This window comes from Artemia sp. Qi Xiang Cuo, chromosome 9 (genome assembly GCF_049724085.1).
Source record: "Artemia sp. Qi Xiang Cuo chromosome 9, ASM4972408v1, whole genome shotgun sequence".
Taxonomy (NCBI): domain Eukaryota; kingdom Metazoa; phylum Arthropoda; class Branchiopoda; order Anostraca; family Artemiidae; genus Artemia; species Artemia sp. Qi Xiang Cuo.
This window is the reverse complement of record NC_142802.1, coordinates 42,093,890-42,115,481: the sequence shown is the minus strand read 5'-3', so window position 1 is coordinate 42,115,481 and position 21,592 is coordinate 42,093,890. Positions and strand designations below refer to the sequence as shown.

Below are 21,592 nucleotides of genomic sequence, written 5' to 3'. Positions count from 1 at the left end.
ATCTATCTAGCAAAGCACTGAATTTTTGTATATACTTATTTTAAGAAGGTGTAACATAGCTGCATCCATGTATATATACTAAAATGTAAAGGCTCTACGTATAAAGAGGCTTTACGAAGTCTTTATCTGAAAATGGGCTATTCACATAATTTGTTGCCTTTGCCCCTGGTAGCGCGCTAGCCTTGAGATCCTGCGGACGGGTGTTCGAGTCCTGGTGTCGCTAGTTATTTTGTTTGGAACAGAGGTAAATGGTATGACTCTGTAAGCTCAGCCAGAGTCGACCCATCTCTAAATGGGTTCCTGGAGAAATCTGGCGGAAAAGCACGGGAAGCGTCGGATGATTTACCCCCAACCATGCATTGCACACCCCGCAAAAGGCAGAAAATTATGAGAACGGTATCTACGGTACACAGATCATTAGTCGGCATGAGAAAAAAATAACAAAAAAACCTCTGGAATTGCATGCATCGTCCACAGAAGACTACTTTTTAAGTTTTTAAACTACTTAATTGAAAGGGTCAGTTTGAAAATTTTGATCGGATTGTATTTGGGAGAACGGGCCCCGAAGGGCGGTTGGGTACCCTCTGACTTGTTTCGGCACTGAAAGAAGGCACGAAACATTGAAACTTGCTATCGAATGAGCCATTTCCCAACTCATTGCGATTATTTGTAGTATATAAGGAGACGGAAGCAAAAAAAGGAAGAAACATCTCTCTTTACCTAAATCCACACTTTTGCGTAGATTATGATCCAAACCACAAAAAAAAACTTACAGTTAAAAAATTGAGTCAGTTTGCTTCATCTCCTGCTGAGATGGCTTCTTTGATGAGTAGAAGAGTCTCCTGTAATTTTACTAGTCAGATCTCCTCCCATTGCAGCACTATTCAACTCTTCAAACGAACTTTCGAAGCAGTGCTTCAGTTCTGCGTAAGATACAATCAATATATTCCGCTCGTCTCGAGATGTAAGGCATAACTAGAATAGAAATAAAATATACTTCCCCAAGTTCCTTTACTAAATAAACGCAATTATTGCGACAAAACGATTAACGCAAAGAGAATTCTAGGCCGAACACGTCGAGAACCGATAAGAGGCCAACGAATGCCTTCACCCTTCCCAGTAGCAGTTAAGGAATAGTGGTAGATGGGACCAACACATAAAAAATTGTTATTTAGGAGCAGGGCCGTCACGTATGGGGAGGGAGGCCCCCCCCCCAATGTTGTCGGTCACTCGGTAAAAAAAAATAAGTCGGTAAAATCGTGGCGTGAAGCGTCACGATTTTTCCGACGCCGCTAAAATTCTTTGTTCAGTTCAATAAAGACCACGAGAATACTGACATGCCGTCTACAGAAATTTTGAACTTGGTCGGTAAACGCTGCAGTTTTACCGACTCCTGCCAAGATTTTACGGATGGTGCCACAATTTTCAATTTGGTTAAATAAACAGCATTAAAATAGTGACATGATATGTACCGAAATCCGAATCTCGGTTGGTAAATGCCGCGGTTTTACCGACTTGTCCAGTGATTTTACATATTGTATTTGAAACGGACATTATGCTAATTATTGACAAAAAACAGTCGGTAAAATATTTAGCCCCCCCCCCAAATATTTTGGCTAGTAACGACACTGGTTAGGAGCCCCGACAAGAGAAAGTTGTTACGATTGCAGTCACATAGAGTCCGTGGCGAACCCAAGGGGGATTGAGATGGTAATTGATCTTTATTGTGATTAGACTTGCATGCAGTTCTATCTTGGTAACTGTACCAATAGTAATCATTTGGATACTTTTTCAGCGCTTTGTTATTATGGAGATAGACATCAGAGTCTAGCTACTAGGGTTTTAATTAAGCATGGGCACTATTCTGTTTTTCTGAAGAAACAGGAAAAAACTAAACAGGGCTTGAATGAAACAGAACAGGTCAACAAAAAAACAGAAGACCTGTTTCTGTTTCTGTTCTGTTTTTTTGGTAAAAACAGAAAACAGCTATTTGCTTGCAAAAAACAGCTGTTTAAACAGCTGTTTTTGAACACCTAAAGCTTAAAGAAGAAAAAATTTGTAAATGATAAGTTTCGATTGATTATTAGTACTATTGCAGCATTTTCCACCAAAAAGAACAGTTTTTCAATAAAGGGGCGAAAAACTGTATGCACACAACATTGCCATCCTTTTTTATGGTTATTTTTCCATTTTCCCGTTCCTTTTTTCCAAAAATGCGCTTTTATGTATATATAGAATCACCTCGAATTTCCCGGAAATGCATACTAATTATTTGATACATTTTGAAAATAAAATAATTTTCGTCGTCAAATTGCGCAGTCAGCTAAGAGTTATTAATGTTTAAGCAGAGCCCATAGGTGCTTTGGCGGGGGACAGTCTCCTCCTCCAGACCATGCTTTCCCCTTCTCCCATCCTGATGTTTGGAAGCCATCTGAAACAATGCATGGAAGAAGAAAAATGCACGGGAAAATGACACTTCTTACCACCAAGTCAAAAATTTTTGTTGCCTCGCAGCTTAAAACATCTTTTTAAGATTAATTATTTCCTACCCAATCTATGGGAGACACAAATCAAAAGGAAAATTCCTAGTTTAAGGGTACTTTGTATATTTTTACGGCACTTTGCGCTAGAAAATAATGTTCTAGGCCCTCCAACGAATTCATTCTTTAGTAAATATGTAAAATGAAATTTCTTAAATTCTGAATTTCAAAGAAACTTAGACCCTTTGCTACACAATACTTTCTTTAGGCATTCTCTTCTCTTAATGGATTTTCAAAGGGATGCAATATATAAACATTTGCACTTTTTGATAACTTGTTTCGAAAATTTATTTCGCTTTGCGGCAGAAAATACTTTCTCCAACCCATACACTTGCTTCATTATAGAGTGTTACTACATCAAACTTTTATTTTAAGAATACGAGTGGGCATGCTTTTGATTATTTAGGCACGTTTTCATGGTCCATTCCCAAAGGAAAAGGGGTAGTGACAACCTCGACTATCAATGTTTGAGCAAGTGTAACGTGTTTTCGGATCGGATAGCCTGTGTTGCAACCTCATTATTGGAGAAAAGCTCCCCACCCTTTTTCTCCATTACTTTGATCACCCTCTTCTTTAGACACTGCATCAGTTTATTCAGATTCTTCAGCAAGCGTATCTTCATTTCCAGAGTTTTCAGAACAAAGAACAGAAAGACCGTCTGAATCATTTTCAACAGTTGGATTGACATGTTCGACTTCATCAATGAATTCCAAGCAATCTTCTTCTGGGATGTCATTGACTAAGCTTCTAGTGGACCAAAATCCAAGAACATGTGCAACAGATGAATGAAGACAATGTTAAAAACATGTAGTTCAGGAAATGGGTCATATTCCACAGGCTTTGGTGACATTGTTCCCAGAATTAGTCACAACGCGGAACATCTTATCTGTCATTGAAAACTTCCTGATTGCAACTTGGATTGCTGAAAGGATGTTAGTAGTTGTATGAGAATGATTATGCCTCTTGAAATGTGAAAGATAGTGGTGCAACCTCTGCTTATTTTTCATCTTCCTGGGGTAATAGGCAGTGATACCTATAAAGCCAGATCCTTTTGCAGACCTGCAGTGAAAAGTCAAGCTAATCTGAGTGGCAGATCCTAAAGCAGCCTTCTGAACTTCTTTTGTTCTGGCAGGAAAACTTATGTGACGATGGACAGTTCCCCCAAATGGTGCTTTCAAGCCCCCTGTTGTCTTTTTTTAAATAAGCTATTTCATACCTGGCTCATCAAACGTAGACAGTGGCAATTGGTCCTTAAACAGGGTTTTGCAGCAGAGCATCCGCAGATCAACTTGTTTTGATCGATTGGAAATAAAAAAAAAACATTGTATATCTGCTCTTCTTATTCCAAATTTCACTAATCCATTGCCCTATGTGTCACTTGCCTTACTATCTGGAGCTTTCTCAAGGGAAGCAGCCTGACTTGATATATTTTTTTAGTTGGTTTGGGTTTGTTATTTTCTGCACCAGCCGCGTATACTTTATCTTTGTGCATATCAATTGTGTCCTTCCTTTTAAGATAATATATAAATGTCATGGCAGAGACTCCCTTAGCCTTTAGAAACGCTCTTCAGAAGTTGCACCTAATACTTCCTTTGCTTCCTTTTTCCGTAGGGTGCCCAGAGAGATGTCTTGGAACATCCAATTCGTCATCAGAAAATGACATCATGCTCGTCTTAAAACAAAGGTTGATTTTAGAATTTTTCACAAAACTAGTAGCACCTTCCAGTAGCCTACCATCTTGAAAATTGCACCTTCAGCCAAATATCTGACCTCTTCCATCTCAGTATGGTAATTAGGAGGAAAGGGGCCAATTTCACCCTGAGCGGTTTTGTTTGCGCAGTAAGCCAAGAAAACCTGTCGGCAAATAAAAGCAAAATGACAGCTCCTAACTACGGTTCTCTAAAAACTTAGACAATTTGCAGCACAGTATTATAATATACAGTATTTTAAGGTTATTTTTGAAGTACATTGTGTATTAACCATGGCCCAGTAAGGCTATTAGTGTTAATAAATCATATCATCTTAATTTGTACGGAAATTTACTTGTATATAATAGGTATTTAAGAGACAGATACAAGAAATAATATACTGCTTAGTGGCATTTTTTTTTAAATTTATTGTACTGTATGGAAAAAATTACCGTGTTCATCGGAAGATGTGTTATTCTGCAGAATCAGAAAAGTGTATCAGCATTTTATAAGACTTTGGCCAGCTAGGCCAAAATCAGCTAGTTAGGCCACTGTTTCAACTCTAGGCTTTTCCCTGAAAGGGTTTCCGTTGATTATATTTACAGATGGTAGAAAAAGTATATTTGGCATCTTGAAAAAGTATATGTTGTTATGTTGATGCAATAAAACGTGCCAGCAAAAACTTACATTTCTACTGGACAAGACTTCAATACATTTACATTCCTCTCTGACTAAACATTTAAGAAAATTTGCAATTAATAATCTTTATTTATCATATATAGGCTAGTATGGTAATCATAGCAAGTCACTGTTATCTAGCAGCATAAATTCCATAAAAACCGTTGAACTAAAATTTTCCCGGTTAAAGGTCCAGATCACTTCCCATGTAATGTAGGACACAGAGGCCCTACCAATTAGTGATTTGTTTGAATCCTGCTTCACCTAGAGAGTATCTATGCAGCTTTGCTGCTCAATTGACTGAATAATATACACTAAAAAATAAGTTGTTTTAGTGGAACAAAACTGCACCTTTACCGTTCTCCCATTTACACACCTACCTACTCTCATTTGACTCCTAAGCCCTAAATTTACCTCGCTTAAACAATCTAGCAGCCCATTTGATATGTTAGGCACACTGAGTGCCATCATTTTACTTACTTCTACTTTATATTAATGCTCCAATTCCAAAAACTGTATGAGGCGTAACCACGCTTCTTCAAAATTTCAAATTACTATTTAAAAAACTTTTATAAGTTTGAAATTTCTTAATATCTCATTCTAGAATCAATAAAGTATAATCAAGAACAGAAGAAAAACAGTTAGAACAAAAACAGAAACAGGACAAAATAGTTATTATAAAAACAGAACAGAACAAGTAAATAAAAAACAGGTCATCTGTTTTTGTTCTCTATCTGTTTTTTTGTAAGAACAGAACAGAAACAGGTACTTTAAAAACAGAACAGAAACAGTGCCCATGCTTAGTTTTAATCGTCATTGTCGCCAAAATCCATCCGCACATTGGAGAACGTTGAAAAATATATTGCATAACCTGGTGGGAGGAGAAAAAATTTCCATGTCATAAGGAAACAAAAGCTATTTTTCACAAGCAAGACCGAGATTCGAGAGGAATAAGCCTTCAAGTCTAAAAAAAGACTCGTTAATTTACCTTATAGTCGAGTTCGAGAAATTAACAGACACGAGCCATAAGGTCGTCTTAAGGATAAAGAGTCTAACGTGAAAATTCAGTTCCCATTTGAAGGGAATGTGTTTGTTCCAACAAGAATTCGAGAAGACCTAAAAAGGTGAATTGAACTGCGAGGGGGGGGGGGGTAACAAGCAACTACAATGTTTACTGTCAGACAGACCGTCGGACGCTTTTTTTTGTTTCGCCATCCCAGCAATTTTTCATTATTGCCCAAATTAAAGATCTCACATAAGTTTTCAGGAAGGCAGTTAAAATTAAAGAAATATATCCAACAAAAACTCACCCTTGATAGGGATAAGGGGGATCCTTAGTTCAGCCTCACTGACAATACTCTTTATTGTTTTAATTTTTCAAACCATCATATTTCGTAGCTTAATGAAATTCCGATAATACCAAATCTAGACAAAGATTAGCATTCACAAAAACCTTATTAAAACAAATTCATAACTCAAAATTTAATTCTGCCACTCAACGTTGCGTTTTGTTCATTTGCCTTTTCATTGCTTCAGAAAGGGCTTTTTCTCCTCTATTTTGTTTTCTAAGGCTCGTCCTTTTAAATTGTCACTTGGACATTTATCTATGTTTTATTCTTCTGGCAGAGCACACACGTGAAGCCGAAATATTTGCATTTTTTTCCCCTTTAATCATTGGCTGTGAATAGCAGAGATTTCCATTCTTTGCTTTCTCGTTTTGTTCATGGGTAATTTCGAAGCCCTGATGTTTCTCCATTATTCTTCCCTCAAACTTCGAACTTCCGTGTAGGCACAGCGTTATCCAAAACCATTGAAAATAGGAAACGTCCAATTATACCTTTGTCAGTGGCAAAGTTTGCCTAAGCAGAACCATGATTGCGAGCGGCGTTTAAGGGTGAACTTGATAAGCGACATCCCCATGGAAATTATGCATTGAATATTGGTAAAGTTTCATATCTTCTTTTGACTTCAGTTTCCAGCTCGTGAATCAAGACCTTAAGTTGTAGCTTGCAATTATCAATTCTTGACCTTTTTGCCAAATGATTCGAGTTTCCCTAAATAACGAAAGTACACCTTTTTCGCTCAAATGTTTTTGCAGGAATACAGCATAAAAATGGGAAGAGTAATGACATGGGCTTTTGTAAGTTATATGAACTACCAATGCCGCATCCAGGGGTGGGGGGGGGGGTAGGGGGTTTGGCCCCCGTTCTCGAAATGTTTGTTTTACTCGTAAAAACCTAACAAAAGTGAATAAACAAATTGTCGATGTGGTTTTAAAGTTTTTTTTTAACCCCCTCGAAAAAAAAAATCCTGGATACGGCCCTGTAAACTACACGTCTAAAATTCATTTAATGTCCTTCAGTTTTCTAAAATCTATATATATTTCATATAGGACCGTATTTCATAAACAACGGTGTTTTCATCTTCAACTTCTCGAAGATGTTGAGGATAATATGCATTGGACTCTTTGTTTGACGAATGCGAGATTTTCTTAGGAAAAGTTAAAGAGGAATATAAAGTAAAATCTATATATGTATAGATTTTACCTATTTTATGAAAACCCATATGACTTCTTTAGTTTCATTGCCTTGAAACAAAAATGTTTCTGTATGATTTATTGTGTGTATTTCAAAAACGAAAAAAATTAATTAAAAAAAAAAAAAACGTTTTTCTAATTAAAGAGTGAAGATAAAACGAACAAAGATTATTGCCTTAGATATTTATACAACACATATTTGCAATATTGGTTCAAATAAACTGACTCGTAATATTTTCCTAACTTGGAGAACTCTGTAAAACTAGCGCTTTACTGAAAATAGATCTTACTCGAGGTTTTTGAGAGACACAAAATTGTATTCTAAAATTTACTGATTTCATGGCCGGCGGAAGACCATTGAGAGCCTTTTAAATTAGTCTTTTTATTTTCTGCAGGGCATTTAAGGGCTTTTTCGCTGCTAATCTTTTTGCGATGATTTTGTGTTTTCAGTAAAGCGCTAGTTTTTCAAGTTTTGTTCGTTTAAAGTTTCATTCTCGCTCTTTGCGTCCATCAGAAAAATTTAAGTAATTAATATAATCAAAAGCAATAATCTATTATCTTGGTCTATTTTCTTCAATGTTTGCATCAATGTTGCATACATTAAAAATTCTTGGCATATGAATTTTTTTTTCCATTTTTTAACTCTTATAACTAAGACACTTTGCATGGAGTCTTCAACAAAATTCATATCACCTTTTCATCGAGTCCAGCATCAAGCTTATTGAGGCAGGAGACTATATGGGACATGTCTAGCCAAGGTCGGCCCTCTTCAGTCACGGCGTGAAGAAGATAATCTCGAAATAATTTCAAGACATAACGGTTCCCAGTTTCACTCCATTCAAGGTCCAGACATAACCTAAAAAGATGAGAGCAGACACGAGACATGGCAATCCTCAAACTTTAGGAGATAAAAATCTAAGAGCATGTAAAACTCTAGAAATATCAACTTACAAAGAAAAATAACAACAAGCCAATATTTTACAACAAGAACGAGATATTTTAAATATTAGGAAAAGTTTCCTTGATGACGAGCAGCAAAAACAGCTTTTAATAACTAGAATTATATTTGCGACTTACAGTGCTATTTAACCTTGATGCCTAATCTTTTGCGCTTATTTTCCAGGAGTTATAAAAAAGAGTAATGTATCCACAGCTGTAAGGGCCGAAGACTCGCCAAAATATCACCTGACGTTATCTACCACCGCTCGCTTCAATGCCAAAGGTTGGCGGGTCGGGGCTTCGGCTCTCGAACACATACATGAAATATTTATAAAATACATGAAAAGACTTAAGCAATTGAAATTTTATTATAATGTCAAATTTCCAGTTTTTTTTTTGTTTTTTTTTAACCAAGTTTTGACAGCCAAATTTGTATTCTTATGATTCTAAAAATAATCTGCTAAATTTCACGTTTTTACCTTGAATAGTTTAATTCACTGGGGACTTTTTTTATTTATTTATATAAAAAGTTCAAGTATAAGCGTTCAAGAGGAGAAAAAGCGGATAAGACAAGTATTTTCTAAATATAGCTTTAACGCAAAAGCTGAGAGGAATTATAATAGATCTTAACGTAAAAGCATAAGATCTGACATACTTGAAACCAATGTCGTCAAATTATGTGGAACTTTATAGCTTTCGTCGCAATACATTTAAAGCTGTTCTTTTTTCTTTATACACTATCCGTTATTAACCTGACTATCAAAACATGGTGGTTTATCATTACTCACACTTTTGGTCGAGTGACACTTCAATCACCTTTGGGACGATATTTGTGATTAGTCTGACAAACAAGCATATTTTTTTTTCTAATTTTGCAAAGAGCACAGCTAGAGATAAAGAATATCACCATAAGGATATAGTAAAAACGGTCTCTTTACCCTGTTCAATAGTGTGCCATCTACCTTTTCCTTTCAGTAAAGAAGATAAGAATGACAATAAAAAAAAAGAATTAAAATAAACATACTGAGGTCGGTCTACAATCATCCCAAGTTTCACTAAAAGTCTGAAAAGCCTTCCATTTTCCATTTCTTTGGCAAGTTCATTTTCCATTATGTCGTTACGCAGCTCGGTTGCTTCAAGCTGACTGTAGAATCGAGCTCCAATCATAGGCATTATGTCGTTTATGCTTCGTGCTCTCTGGGTATTTGTAAGGAGGTACCTACAACAAAGCCATAAAGAATTAGGTTTAAGATAACCTTTATATATTCCTCTACTTTATTCTATACAATGCCCTGCTCAGCATATAAAAGATGTACCCCCCTGAGCCTGGTTTCAGTCCATCAGCTTTCTAATAGAGCATCCATCGTTTCTCGATTTAACAGTTACTTGTTTAATAATTTGGAATCATTTCCACAGGACAAGTGGCTTTCCTCAAAAAGAAAACGTTTTATGACCCTTCGACTTCCCTCTAAACTTAAAAAACACATTTCAAGAAACCGTAGCTTTGGTAATGAGAACAGTAATGAATTAACCGAACGAAGGTGAATTAACCGAAGACGTGTCTTGAATGATTCCTTTCGATAAACATATGGAAAAGAAGGGGGAAATGGATATCTTTTACGCTGTGATGACCAGTATAAGGCATCTGAATCAAACTGGTAGTGCGGATTCTCGAACTTTTGATTCATAAACTGCCGTGAATTTTCAGTTGTTCACAACAGCTACTACATGAACATAATACTATATACAACTTGTGCACTGTATAGCTGATCGGTGCACATAACATTATCTAACATTTTACCTTATTTTGTAATATATTTATTGCTTCACAGACAAAAATATTGCCTTCTAGGAGCGTGTTTTGATTGCATATTTTCTATAATTAGCTTATAATAATTTCCAACACAAACCGACACACTGAAAACCACTTTTGCCAAAATTGCTTCCTCAACCTAGAGAAAACTTATTCACAAGCCAATAATTCTAATACAGACAAAAAAACCACGAACGCAGGCATTTGTTTCGGTAGAGGTACGAACGTTGGCTAAAAAAAGAAAAAAAAAGGCGGAGAATTCATAATATTTTAGATTTTTAAGCTTGAGTTTATATTATTTAATTTATTAAAGAAGGTAGAAAATGCTATTGGGTCAGAGCAACGCAATGAAGTCCTATTAGCATTTAGATTAGCTAGAAAGAGACACAAGGCTTTAGTAAAAAGGAAGAAACTTTAACATCAAATTAAAGAGCGAAGAAATTGCTTTCAAGCCTATAAATCAGCCAGTATGAAAGAAGTCTGATAGTCTTTGCGTGCGCCAAGCGACCAGTCACCCGGACGTTAATTCCTGGTCGACATATAAAGAGAACCTGTAGGGTTATAGGGACTTAGTTGCCCCACATATTTACCCGCAAGTGTATAGCGAGTTGTTAGTGAATTCTCCTTCTAGAGCATTCTTACCAGCAATTACAGGAGATATCAGAGAAAGAGTTGAAGCAAATTGAAGGTAAACGCATCCAAGACAGAAATTGTCATCGTTTGAAAGTAGGAAGCCCAGAGGAAACCATGATTTCTCATTTACTTATAAATATAAGTCAATCAAAGTAGCCCCCAGACTCCACCAAAAACACATGATGGGAAATAAGAACATGAACACTCATAAGCACCTTTGGCTAAAGTCTTATCAGTTACCCATTATGGTTGCGAGTTGTGGGGCACCGCTATGGTGTCTCTGCAGTTTATATATTCTAAAAAAGTAGTAAGCCTACAAAATAATTTTAGCAGTTTGGTGAAGGGTGACCTGGGTTTCCAATCTGCGTCGTAAGAGGACCATACAGATGATTAAGTCAAGCGAAGGTGCCTTATAATGAGATGTTGAATTCTTCTAAAAAGGCAACATAGCCAAAACAGGTTAAAGTCCTACGGAACCAATGCTGGCTTTTCGTGGGTATGGAATGAGGGTGAGGGTCCCCATTACAAATCTGATTATTTCCTTGATATGTTGGAATCGCGTCTTCGGGACCAGAAGATTCAGGTTTGGTTAACTTGTATTGAGAAGTAAAGTACCCTAAGATTTTATATGTAGATTAAAGTAGTATATGGAGAGGAGTTTTACTAATGACTGAACCTAACGTGGAGAGCAATCAAGTGTAGGTTGCAGGTGCGAGCAAATTGTGTGCCACTGAGCAGGAGTCACTGGGATTCATAAGACGAAGATGGCTCAGGAGGTAGACGTGCTTGCCCCCACTGTGTGGGGAGTATGGGGATGAGTATTGTGAGTAATTGCCAGTGTGGATAATTTCAGGAATAGTTTTTTTTTGTGGGGATAAACCTCTGCTCCCAGGTATTTTGGAGACTTCCTCTAGGGACTTAGTTATTGCGATAGAAAGTTTTATAGAGAAATATTGGAGGCACGAAAGATATAATTTCAAAGTGTTGAGTGTTATTGCTTGATTTGCTCAATTTTGTGTTTTTTTTTCGATGTTTTCTTTTTTTTGTGAATATAGCCACTGTTTTGTGAATATATATATATATATATATATATATATATATATATATATATATATATATATATATATATATATATATATATATATATATATATATATATATATATATATATATATATATATATATATATATATATATATATATATATATATATATAATATATATATATATATATATATATATATATATATATGTATATACCCATTTAATTTATTTCTTATTTCCTACTTTCACAAGAGTCCCCATATTCACTAGACAAAACTCTTGTTACTATAGTTTGGACAATAGCCCTTATAATGTCTAATAGTATATATCTCTATTTACAAAATATAAGTAGTAATAAAACAAAGATGTTTACTCCGAAATAAGGAGATAGTAAAGGTTAAAGAGAAAAGTAGTGGTGTGAACGGAGGGACAGGAGGGAACATTACATTCCCCCTTCCTAGATGTTGAAAAATACCTTTTTTCAGTAGTTTTTATTGAAAAATGGCTTTGCAGGTACTTCCATTGGAGAGAAAAACAACATTGACCGCCTCCCCCCCCCCCCGTTCAGTTAACTGACACCATTGGAGAAAAGATGGCACTATGGATAAACCTAAAAAATATAACAGGTATAGGACACAGAAGGTAGAAAATAAAATAATTACGAGCAATTTCATAAATTAAGAGAAGCTGGTTGCAACTGGAAAACTTACACAATGAGATTCTTCAGATCGTTAGAATAGTTTCTTGAAAGGATATCCAAGGCAACCTGGAGATTGTCCCTCTGTTGGGCAAGGAGTGAGCAACATGACACTGCGAGAATCAGCTTTCCCAAAACTGTCAAGTCATCTTGCTGTAAACCAAAAGTGATAATTTTTTTTAAAAAAGCCAGAAGATAATTTGAGCCATTTCGGTGGAAATTCAACATTTCCAAACCTGGAGCTTTTCTTGGATAAATTTATTTATTTATTTTATTCAATACAGGAGAAAGTCATAGGCAGAGCCAAGCAAATTTAAGATATTCCTCCTCATTTGCCTCTCCGCGCTTAAAATTTTAAGCAAATGTATATTATATTTTTAGGTGAGTCTATTTTAGTTTTATGTTTTATTAATTTTTTTTTTTTGGCCTACGCTGAAGACGCCTTGTTTGATACGGGCGAAATATTCGTTTTTGTTTTTCGTTTTCATTTACTGGCCATAGACCCGTTTGTCGTATTTTTATTTTTTCTGTCATGGCTGGCCAATTCGGCTTTAGATCTTTTATAACTAAACTTGTTTAAGCAATTTTTTCCAGAAAAGTACTCAGGTTAAAGTATGTCTCTGGGAATGACAAGAATAGCACAATCATAGTGTAAATAATACAAACTACCGTTTTTGACAGATAGTTTTTGGTACAATAAAGGCAGACATGTTTGATTTTCGCTTCTCTATTGGATGAAATTTTCAATGCCTGTTCCCTTGGTCAAGTGAAACTTTTTTTTGTGTGTGGGAGAAGGACGGTATTAGAGAACCCAAAATTGGTAAAAAAAACTTTATATCTGATTAGGTTGAAACTTCAATCGATAAGCCCCTGGGCACGGAGAACCTGAATTACAAAGATAAATGAAAATTGCAAAGACAAATTGATTGAAAAAGCAATTGAAAACGTCAGAATTGGCAACTAAATAGTGGTGATGAACGAATTTCGCTATGTGTGAACTTCTGTGTGAATATAAGGTGTGAGTAAAAGAGTATCTAGTTATTTCTGATCTAATTACAGGAAGACGATACTTGTTGGAAGAAAAATAGCGGACAGACAAATGGGAACCTCGACTATAACTTAATGGATCTAACAATTTGTCAAAGAAAATAAGCCACTGCTGGGCGCAGGTCTAACGGGGTCCAAGGCATTATATTAGAAAAAAATTGAATGACTACCAACCCAAGGCTATGACTTACTTAATATGCAATCTTGGATGTCCTAATATTTGACCCAAAATCCCCAGGTACTAAGTTTTTTTCCGATACACACTAAATTTGTGCATTTTTTTTAAACAGGTTTTGCAGAGCTGAGTTTACCAACATTTTCATCTTATTTTGTACCAATATTTTCATCTTACAACGAACGAACCACACAGCCCATAGTAGCCGAAAATTTAAGGCTCTTCAATACCTTAAAGAATCATTCTATCTCGTCCATTACTAGCTTTTTTAGTTTGTGTGGCTAAGATATTCAAAATTGATTGGGCGGTCTTGCCATAACGTGTATAGTTTTGATAAGAGATCCAAATAAACGACAGAAAAACTAAAAGCCGACACCTTCTTTCCCGGGAATCTTAAAAAAAACATTTAACTTCTCCTGTTTTGAGCCAGAGACAGAGATATTCAGAATTAATGAAACTTATATCATTAGAAAGTGTAAACTTTGTTTTTTTGATTGAACGGAACAGAATTTTCTTTTTGAAGTTCAAAAAAGGGCAGTACCCAAAAATATTCTAATATACCTGCTTGGAAAACATTAAAAATCAGCTCAAAAGAAGTCTCATTGAAAAATTGAACAGTTTGGAAGTTTCCTGTTGTGCGAACTACCTTGATTGAAATCCTTGCAAACAAAGGATTAAAAAGGATTATAATTTGAACTATTCAGATAGTGATTTCATTGTTACGAAATTAAATTTACCTGAATGCATCCATACAGGTAGTTTCGTTTGCATCCTAACCTAGCTATTGCGTGATTTCAAGTGTTCATGAAAATTTTTTTTTTGCGGATAATAACAGCAGGATAATCGTTTATCTGGAGAGATTTGGCAAATTAGGCAAATTAATTTCATAAGATATCCAAGTGAGGTATTCCAGTTTGGCAATAATAAAGATTATTATTCATCATTCAATGCTCTCGTCAGAATAAGATGTAGTTAAGACCTCTGTGTGGCGTGAATTTATGTGACAATATTATATTAAGGATTATTGATATATTTGTGATTAGATGGGACGTAAAAGGAAAAATGCTAAGCGAGAAGGCATGGACAGTTCATTTGACACCTCAGGACTCAGTTCTAGCTCGAAACCGGAAATATCGATACTAGCTGCGGATTTTAAGCAAATTCTTGATGTTGTGAAAGAAAATGGAAATAAGTTGGACAATATCAACAATCAATTAGGAACTCTTACCGCAAGGGTGGATAAATTGGAAAAAGAACAATCGCTACAAACGAATAAGATAAACAATACTGACTCGAAAATTGGAAAGATTGAGAATGAAACCTCTAGCCTCAAAATGCAAATAAAAACTTGCACGGATGAAATAATGGAATTAAGAAGGAAAAATGAAGATTATATGTTTCGGATTGTGAGAATGGAAGCTGCAAAGCTAGAAAATAATGTCATCATATGGAACGCAGCTTGTAAGGATAATAGCCACGCTCAAGTTCTATTCACAGAGGTAGTTCGTCACGGGCTGGAAATGCCCGAAGTAAATTTCACAGTTACGCATTATGATAGCAACCGTAAATTTTTGAAGGTGACACTGAATAAAAAAGACGATAAGTTTGCCATATTGAAGAACGCTAGCAAGCTTAAGGATAAGACATTCCCTGGAAACAACAGCAACCTGTTCATCAGCGATGATGTCCCAACTGAAATCCGTAAAGTGCGAAACCTGCTTCTAGTGAAACGTGACAAAGTACGAAAAGATCATGGATGTGATGCCTGGATTTCGAAGGGGTTTCAGCCGAATCTGCTAGTGAAAAGACCAGACGGCTCGATTACCAAATATACATTCAATGATGCCATACCGGAGATTGACGACTTTCATAAAAAATTTTCCAACACCCGAAGGGAAGTGCCTGTTATATTCCCTGTCGATGTTCAAATGTCGTAATGTCGTGGGTTGCATTATTAGTTCATGTGCCCAAATAATATGAATGAAAACATTTAAATTGAAAGTGTTTTTTTTTATGTTTAGTTTATATAAGGTGTATTATTATTATTATTTTTTTTTTTTTCTTTCCTTTTATTTTTTGTTTATATCCACATAGAGGTTAAATTAAAAGTTGCGCAGATTAGTCGTACTGAGGGAAAACGACTTGGAATGGAGATTATTTTTTTTTGTTTTTTTAATTGTTATTTTTTTATTATGGTTTGCTGGTCTTTTGGGGCATGGTGTGGTTTCTCTTAACGTGGGATTAATATTTGATAATGGATAGAGATAATCGTGAAATTCCATCATCAAGGTTAAAAGAATTTGAGCGGAATTCTCTTTCATTTCAGTCAATTTTTCAAACTATTATAGCTGGTGATGATGATGATACTTCTAGTAATTTTGATATCCCAAAAAATCAATATATATTTATGAATGAGCTGGTAAGAAAAAATGTAAATACAAGTAGGATGTCGTTTTGGAATTGCCGGGGTTGGAGGACTGCGCAGGATGTGATTGAAACTTTTTTGTCGGATTCAGATACAGATATATTAGGCCTATGTGAAACTTTTTTAGTTGATTTTTCAATTGAAAATATACATGTAAAAGATTACCAATTTTTTCACATTGGTCGGAAAAGACAAAAACAAGGGGGTCTAGGTGTTTTGATTAAAAATTGCATACCAGCACGTATAAGGATTGATTTTTTGCCAATGAATATTGAAATGATTTTTGAATCTTGTGTAGTTGAATGCTCTTTTCCAAATAATCGGAAGTTTTTAATTGCAGTTATTTACTGTACTCCGTCATCCAGCCAGATAGAATTTAAAAATCATTTTGAAAGTATGTTGGATAAATTAGCTAGTCTTAATACTCCTTATTTAGTTATGGGTGATTTTGATATTGATTTAATGAAACTCCTATCTGCAGATCAGAATAGAATAGATAGAAATATTTTGCAGTTTTTGGAGGGCCCACTATCTTATGGACTAAACCCCGTATGTTTTGTGCCCTCTAGAATAGCTGATACATCATTTTCACTTATTGATAATATTTTTCACCTTATAGTGCTGTTAATACATTTATTATTCCTGATGATTCATCTGACCACTGTATAATTATGTCTGATTTTCTTATAAATTTTCCGCATAATAAAAAAAATCAAACCAAGCATAGAGATTTTTTACATAAAAATGTGTTAAGGTTAAAAGAAGGGCTTGGTGATGTTGATTGGAGTCCTGTAATTGATGAGAAGGATCCGAACCAATCATTAGATAAATTTTATTATATTATGAATGAAAAGCTTGATCTTTTTGCCCATATAAGAGCCCGAGAGGAAAGAAACTTACCCCAAAAAAACCTTGGATAAATGAATCACTTTTGAGATCTATTAATGAGAAATATCGTTTATATAAAATTAGAATAAAATATCCCACGGAAATAAATATAACACGTTTTAAAAATTATAAGAATATGCTGGTAAGGATCCTTAGAGTAAGTGAAAGACTTTATTATGAAAAATCTTTTCGAAATTCAGATTCCCCTAGAAAAACTTGGAGTTTGATTAAAGCTAAAATTGGAAGAAATAAAAAGTTGTTACACCCTGAAGTGTTATTTGATATTAATGGTAAAGAATTTAGAGGACCACAAGCTGTTGCTAAGAAGTTTAGTGAATATTTTGCTAGTATTGGATCATCTGTTGTTTCAGGAGAAGTTGACCTTTCTTCCCCAAGGTCGCATAAAAAATATCTACCGCCCACTGAAGATACGAGCATATTTATGGCCCCGGTTACTTTTGCAGAATTTCAAAAGGTCATTAAGAATTTAAAAAATGGTAATTCATTGGGATATGATGAACTTTCAACTAATTTCCTAAAAAATATGGCAGGTGTAATTTTTGAACCATTGCTTCATATTTTAAATTTATGTATTTTCTCAGGTACATTTCCTAAAAGATGGAAAATTGCACGTGTAATACCATTGCATAAAAAAGGAGATAAATCTGATACAAATAATTATCGTCCTATTGCAATTTTATCACCATTGTCTAAAGTATTGGAAAAAATTTTAAAAGGAAGGATTACTAATTATCTAGATAAAATAAATTTTTTTACCAAATATCAGTTTGGATTTAGGGCAGGCCATTCGACGGAACAAGCAGTTGCAGCTCTTGTATTAGAAATAAAAGACTGCTTAGATAGTAATTATCATGTATCTACTGTTTTTTATGATGTTAAAAAAGCATTTGACACTTTAAACCATGAAATTCTTTTTGATAAAATGGAAAATTCCGGTATAAGAGGGAAAGGACTAGATATAATAAGATCATACCTTTATGGACGTAAAATCGTGGTAGATGTTGATGGACATTTGTCTAGTTTAAATGATCTTGAAGATATTGGTGTCCCAGAAGGATCGGTATTAGGTCCGCTTTTATTTTTGATGTATATTAATGATCTTCCACGGTGTTTGCAGAGAAATAATGGTCTTGCACTTTTATTTGCAGATGACACAGCTGTTTCTGTTAAAGCGAAGGATTCATCTACATTAATTCAAAATATGTTTAAAACTGTTAGTTCAGTTAATCGATGGTTTGTTTCTAATTATTTAGTACCGAATTTTAAGAAGACTGAATTTATGGTTTTTGGTCATTCAAAACGTGCTACTAAAAAAATTTCATGTCAGGAGCTTCAAGTTGGTGAGCATAAAATACGTAGAGTTCAATCGTATCGTTATTTAGGAGTTTTTATTGATCCCCTTTTGTCATTTCAAACTCATATTGATCATTTAAGGGTGAAACTTTCGCAAAATATTGGGTCTATGTATCGTTTGCAACATGTTTTTCCATTTTCAATTTTAAAAATAATTTATCATTCTTTGATTGCTCCTTATTTAAATTATTGCACAATTATTTATTTAAATACTTTTTGGACGCATATAAAACCCCTACAGATCCTTCAAAATAAAGCAGTGAGAATACTTGGAAATTTTTACATCGTCCATCAAAACTTAGAGATGCATCGGAAACTGAAACATTATTTCTTTTCTTGAATTTATTAGATCTGAAACATATCAATATGGCATTTTAAAATACAAGATCCTAGTAGTTATTTTTATGAAAAATCTCTGTTGATTCTGCCCCCTCCTTCGGCTCTTAGGTGTTCTGGAACATATCGAATTCCCTTTGTTAATTGTGAAAGATCTAGATTTTCAATTAGATACCAAATACCATTTATTTCAAATAAATATAGGCTGAAAGATAGAATTCAAATTGAGGCATCTTTTCGGCAAATATAAGTTCTAAGGAAGAAAATATTAAAATTATGTATTGACCTGTGATGGTGGAATAGAATTTTTTTTATTATTATTGTTATTTTTTTTTGTTTATATTTGTTACCCATGTTGGGATAGCCTTCCGTGCCTCACTTGTCCAGCGTTTGTTTTCTTTATGTTTGTTATGTTTTTTGTTTTTTTCTTTAACCAGGTTTTTTTTTTTTTCTTTCTATTTCACTCTTTTGTTTTTATTATTAAATTTTTTTTTTTTTTTTTTTTTTTTTTTTTTTTTTTTACACAATTTTACGAGCTTTGCTATCTGTTGGGGGTATATGTTTTTTGTTATGTTGAATTAATCAAATAAACAGTAAACAGTAAAGGATGCACATTATTTATGTTATACATACATTGAGCAGACAGCCTATTATTTAACAATTAGTGAGGGATAATAGGTTTCCTTTGTTTTAAACTAGCCTCTCGTCAGCTTTTTGGACTGTTACCACGTCTAAGATCCCATATCAGTTTTTCCAAAATTACTTCGGAAGCTCGCTGTGGCGGTGGGAAAATTTGCTAATGGGTCCTTTGTCGTTGAGACTATCAGTCGGCGCTGAAACTCGCAAATGACACTTTCGATATCGAACGTACTTAAAATGCGTTAACAAAGTGTATAGGGGGAAAAAAAAATACCATTTGTAGCTGATTTAGGAATGGTAACTATTATTTCGATTAGTGTGAATAGTAAAGACATTCTAAGACTACGCCAGCTGTACATGACGTTTGACAAAAAAAAAGAGACAATTTAATTAAAAAATAACCAGGAAAACAAGGGTGATTTTCAGCCTGTGGACAAAAAGAAGCGACAGTGCGAAAGAAAACAATTTGGCAAGGATCTCCGTCAAACCGTCCTAAGTGCTAAGAAACAACACACACAAAAAACAACCTTTTGAGGTGGACTCTAACAAAGCAGAGCTTCACTTCAACAGGTTATTTGTGTGTGTGTGTGTTTTTTTTTAGCACTGATGTAGACTTAGCGGAGGTCCTTGCCGATTTTTTTTCACTTTATTTTGTCCACTGGCTGAAAATTAACTTTGATTCTTGGTTATTTTTAGATTATATTTTCTCGTTTTTTTGTCAAATATTGTAAGTTTGTAGCGAAAACAAATTTATGGAAATTTTAGAGAAAACAGCCAGAAACCCCTCAGAAATGGCCTCGGATCGTAACAAAAAGTACACCATTGAAATCACCATCGCCGAAAACCCAATTGAGGAAACTTACAACCCCCACCTTGATCAACAAGGAAAATCAATTTTTTGCATAGGTAGCACTGATGTCATGATGTGTCCAGTTATTTTTTTACATCACGGCAAGCAGGAAACTTGAACATCAAAGTGTTAATAAGGAGACACATTTTGCAAAAGACGAAAAAATTCAGCACTTAAGCTTTTCTAAGACATTTCCAAGAATTGTGTCCTCATTCGCATGTACAAATTGTTCTGGGAAATTTTCTTGTCGGGGTTAATTTGATTGTTTCCAATCGACTGTGGCAGCTAAAAAACATTATAATGTCTTCCATGAGAGCAAACTATTATGTCTAACTAGTAAACGAGTTAAGTTCGACTTTTTAATCTTGCAGTTTTATTATCACATATACCAGTATAAGACGTTATTGGTGTGTTATATCATCTTGTATATGAATATACAGTTTTTATTGGGAAGGAGAAAATACTAGACGAAGGAATTCTGATGTTGTATTATTGCAATGTCATTGCAAGTGCATATGCTATTAAAATTTGAAAGTAACTGAACATATAAAATTTTGGAAGTAACTGAAGTGGTCAAAAATTACTCCAAATTTAACAAATTTATGAGACAAAAGTTAATGCAAAATTTCATAAAAGTAGGCATAAAAAACTAGTTAAAAAAACGACTCGGCTTTTAGGGTTATTAATAAGGATTAGTTTTGTAGGTAGCTTTTTAAGGCTTTTAAGAACTTCTTATTCAAATTAGCACGGTAGATGAAACTGATCAAAGTAGATGAAAGTGACTACGAATACACCATCCACAAATTGTTTTCAAAATTTACTAGTAAATGAGGACCAAAAAGACAACTGTAGTAAAATGAATTTTCGATAATCGAATCATTTCACTTTCCCAATTCTTGAAAGTTTACGCTACTACTAAAAATTTTCATTTCATTATATGAATGCCTGAAACACATCGAAGTTCTAGCCTCAAATAGCAGCAGAAGCTTACCATAAAGCACTGTTTTATCACATAAAACTGTTTCAAACTATTTACTTTAACGGCCCAAATTCTCTAACTTTATTTGACGTAATGTTTCACTTAACGGAACCGTTAAGAGGAAGTTTGACAAGTCTGTAAAATGAACATCAAAGGAAATTTAAAAAGAAGATTCTATTACTTATCATTTTAATGCATCACTAATTTTCTTGGAAAAGAACTTGGCAGATTTGTAAGTTGCTTATCTACTGCAATATGAAAAACATGTCTAAGACCTTTAGCATGTACCAAGTCAAAAATGATTTCAAAAA

The 21,592-nt window shown here is 34.5% G+C and overlaps 1 protein-coding gene across 1 annotated transcript in view; it reads right to left on the bottom strand.

Moving 5' to 3' along the window:
* Positions 1-21,592, bottom strand: part of PAN3 (Poly(A) specific ribonuclease subunit PAN3) — a 64,124-nt gene that overhangs the window by 1,419 nt on the left and 41,113 nt on the right. The window contains exons 8-11 of the mRNA XM_089094571.1: positions 12,582-12,721; positions 9,406-9,600; positions 8,136-8,298; positions 774-975 (exon numbers count right to left, since the gene is read on the bottom strand). Coding sequence (XP_088950697.1) covers positions 799-975; positions 8,136-8,298; positions 9,406-9,600; positions 12,582-12,721 — 675 coding nt within the window. The 3' untranslated portion in view covers positions 774-798. The remainder of the gene's footprint in view (positions 1-773; positions 976-8,135; positions 8,299-9,405; positions 9,601-12,581; positions 12,722-21,592) is intronic.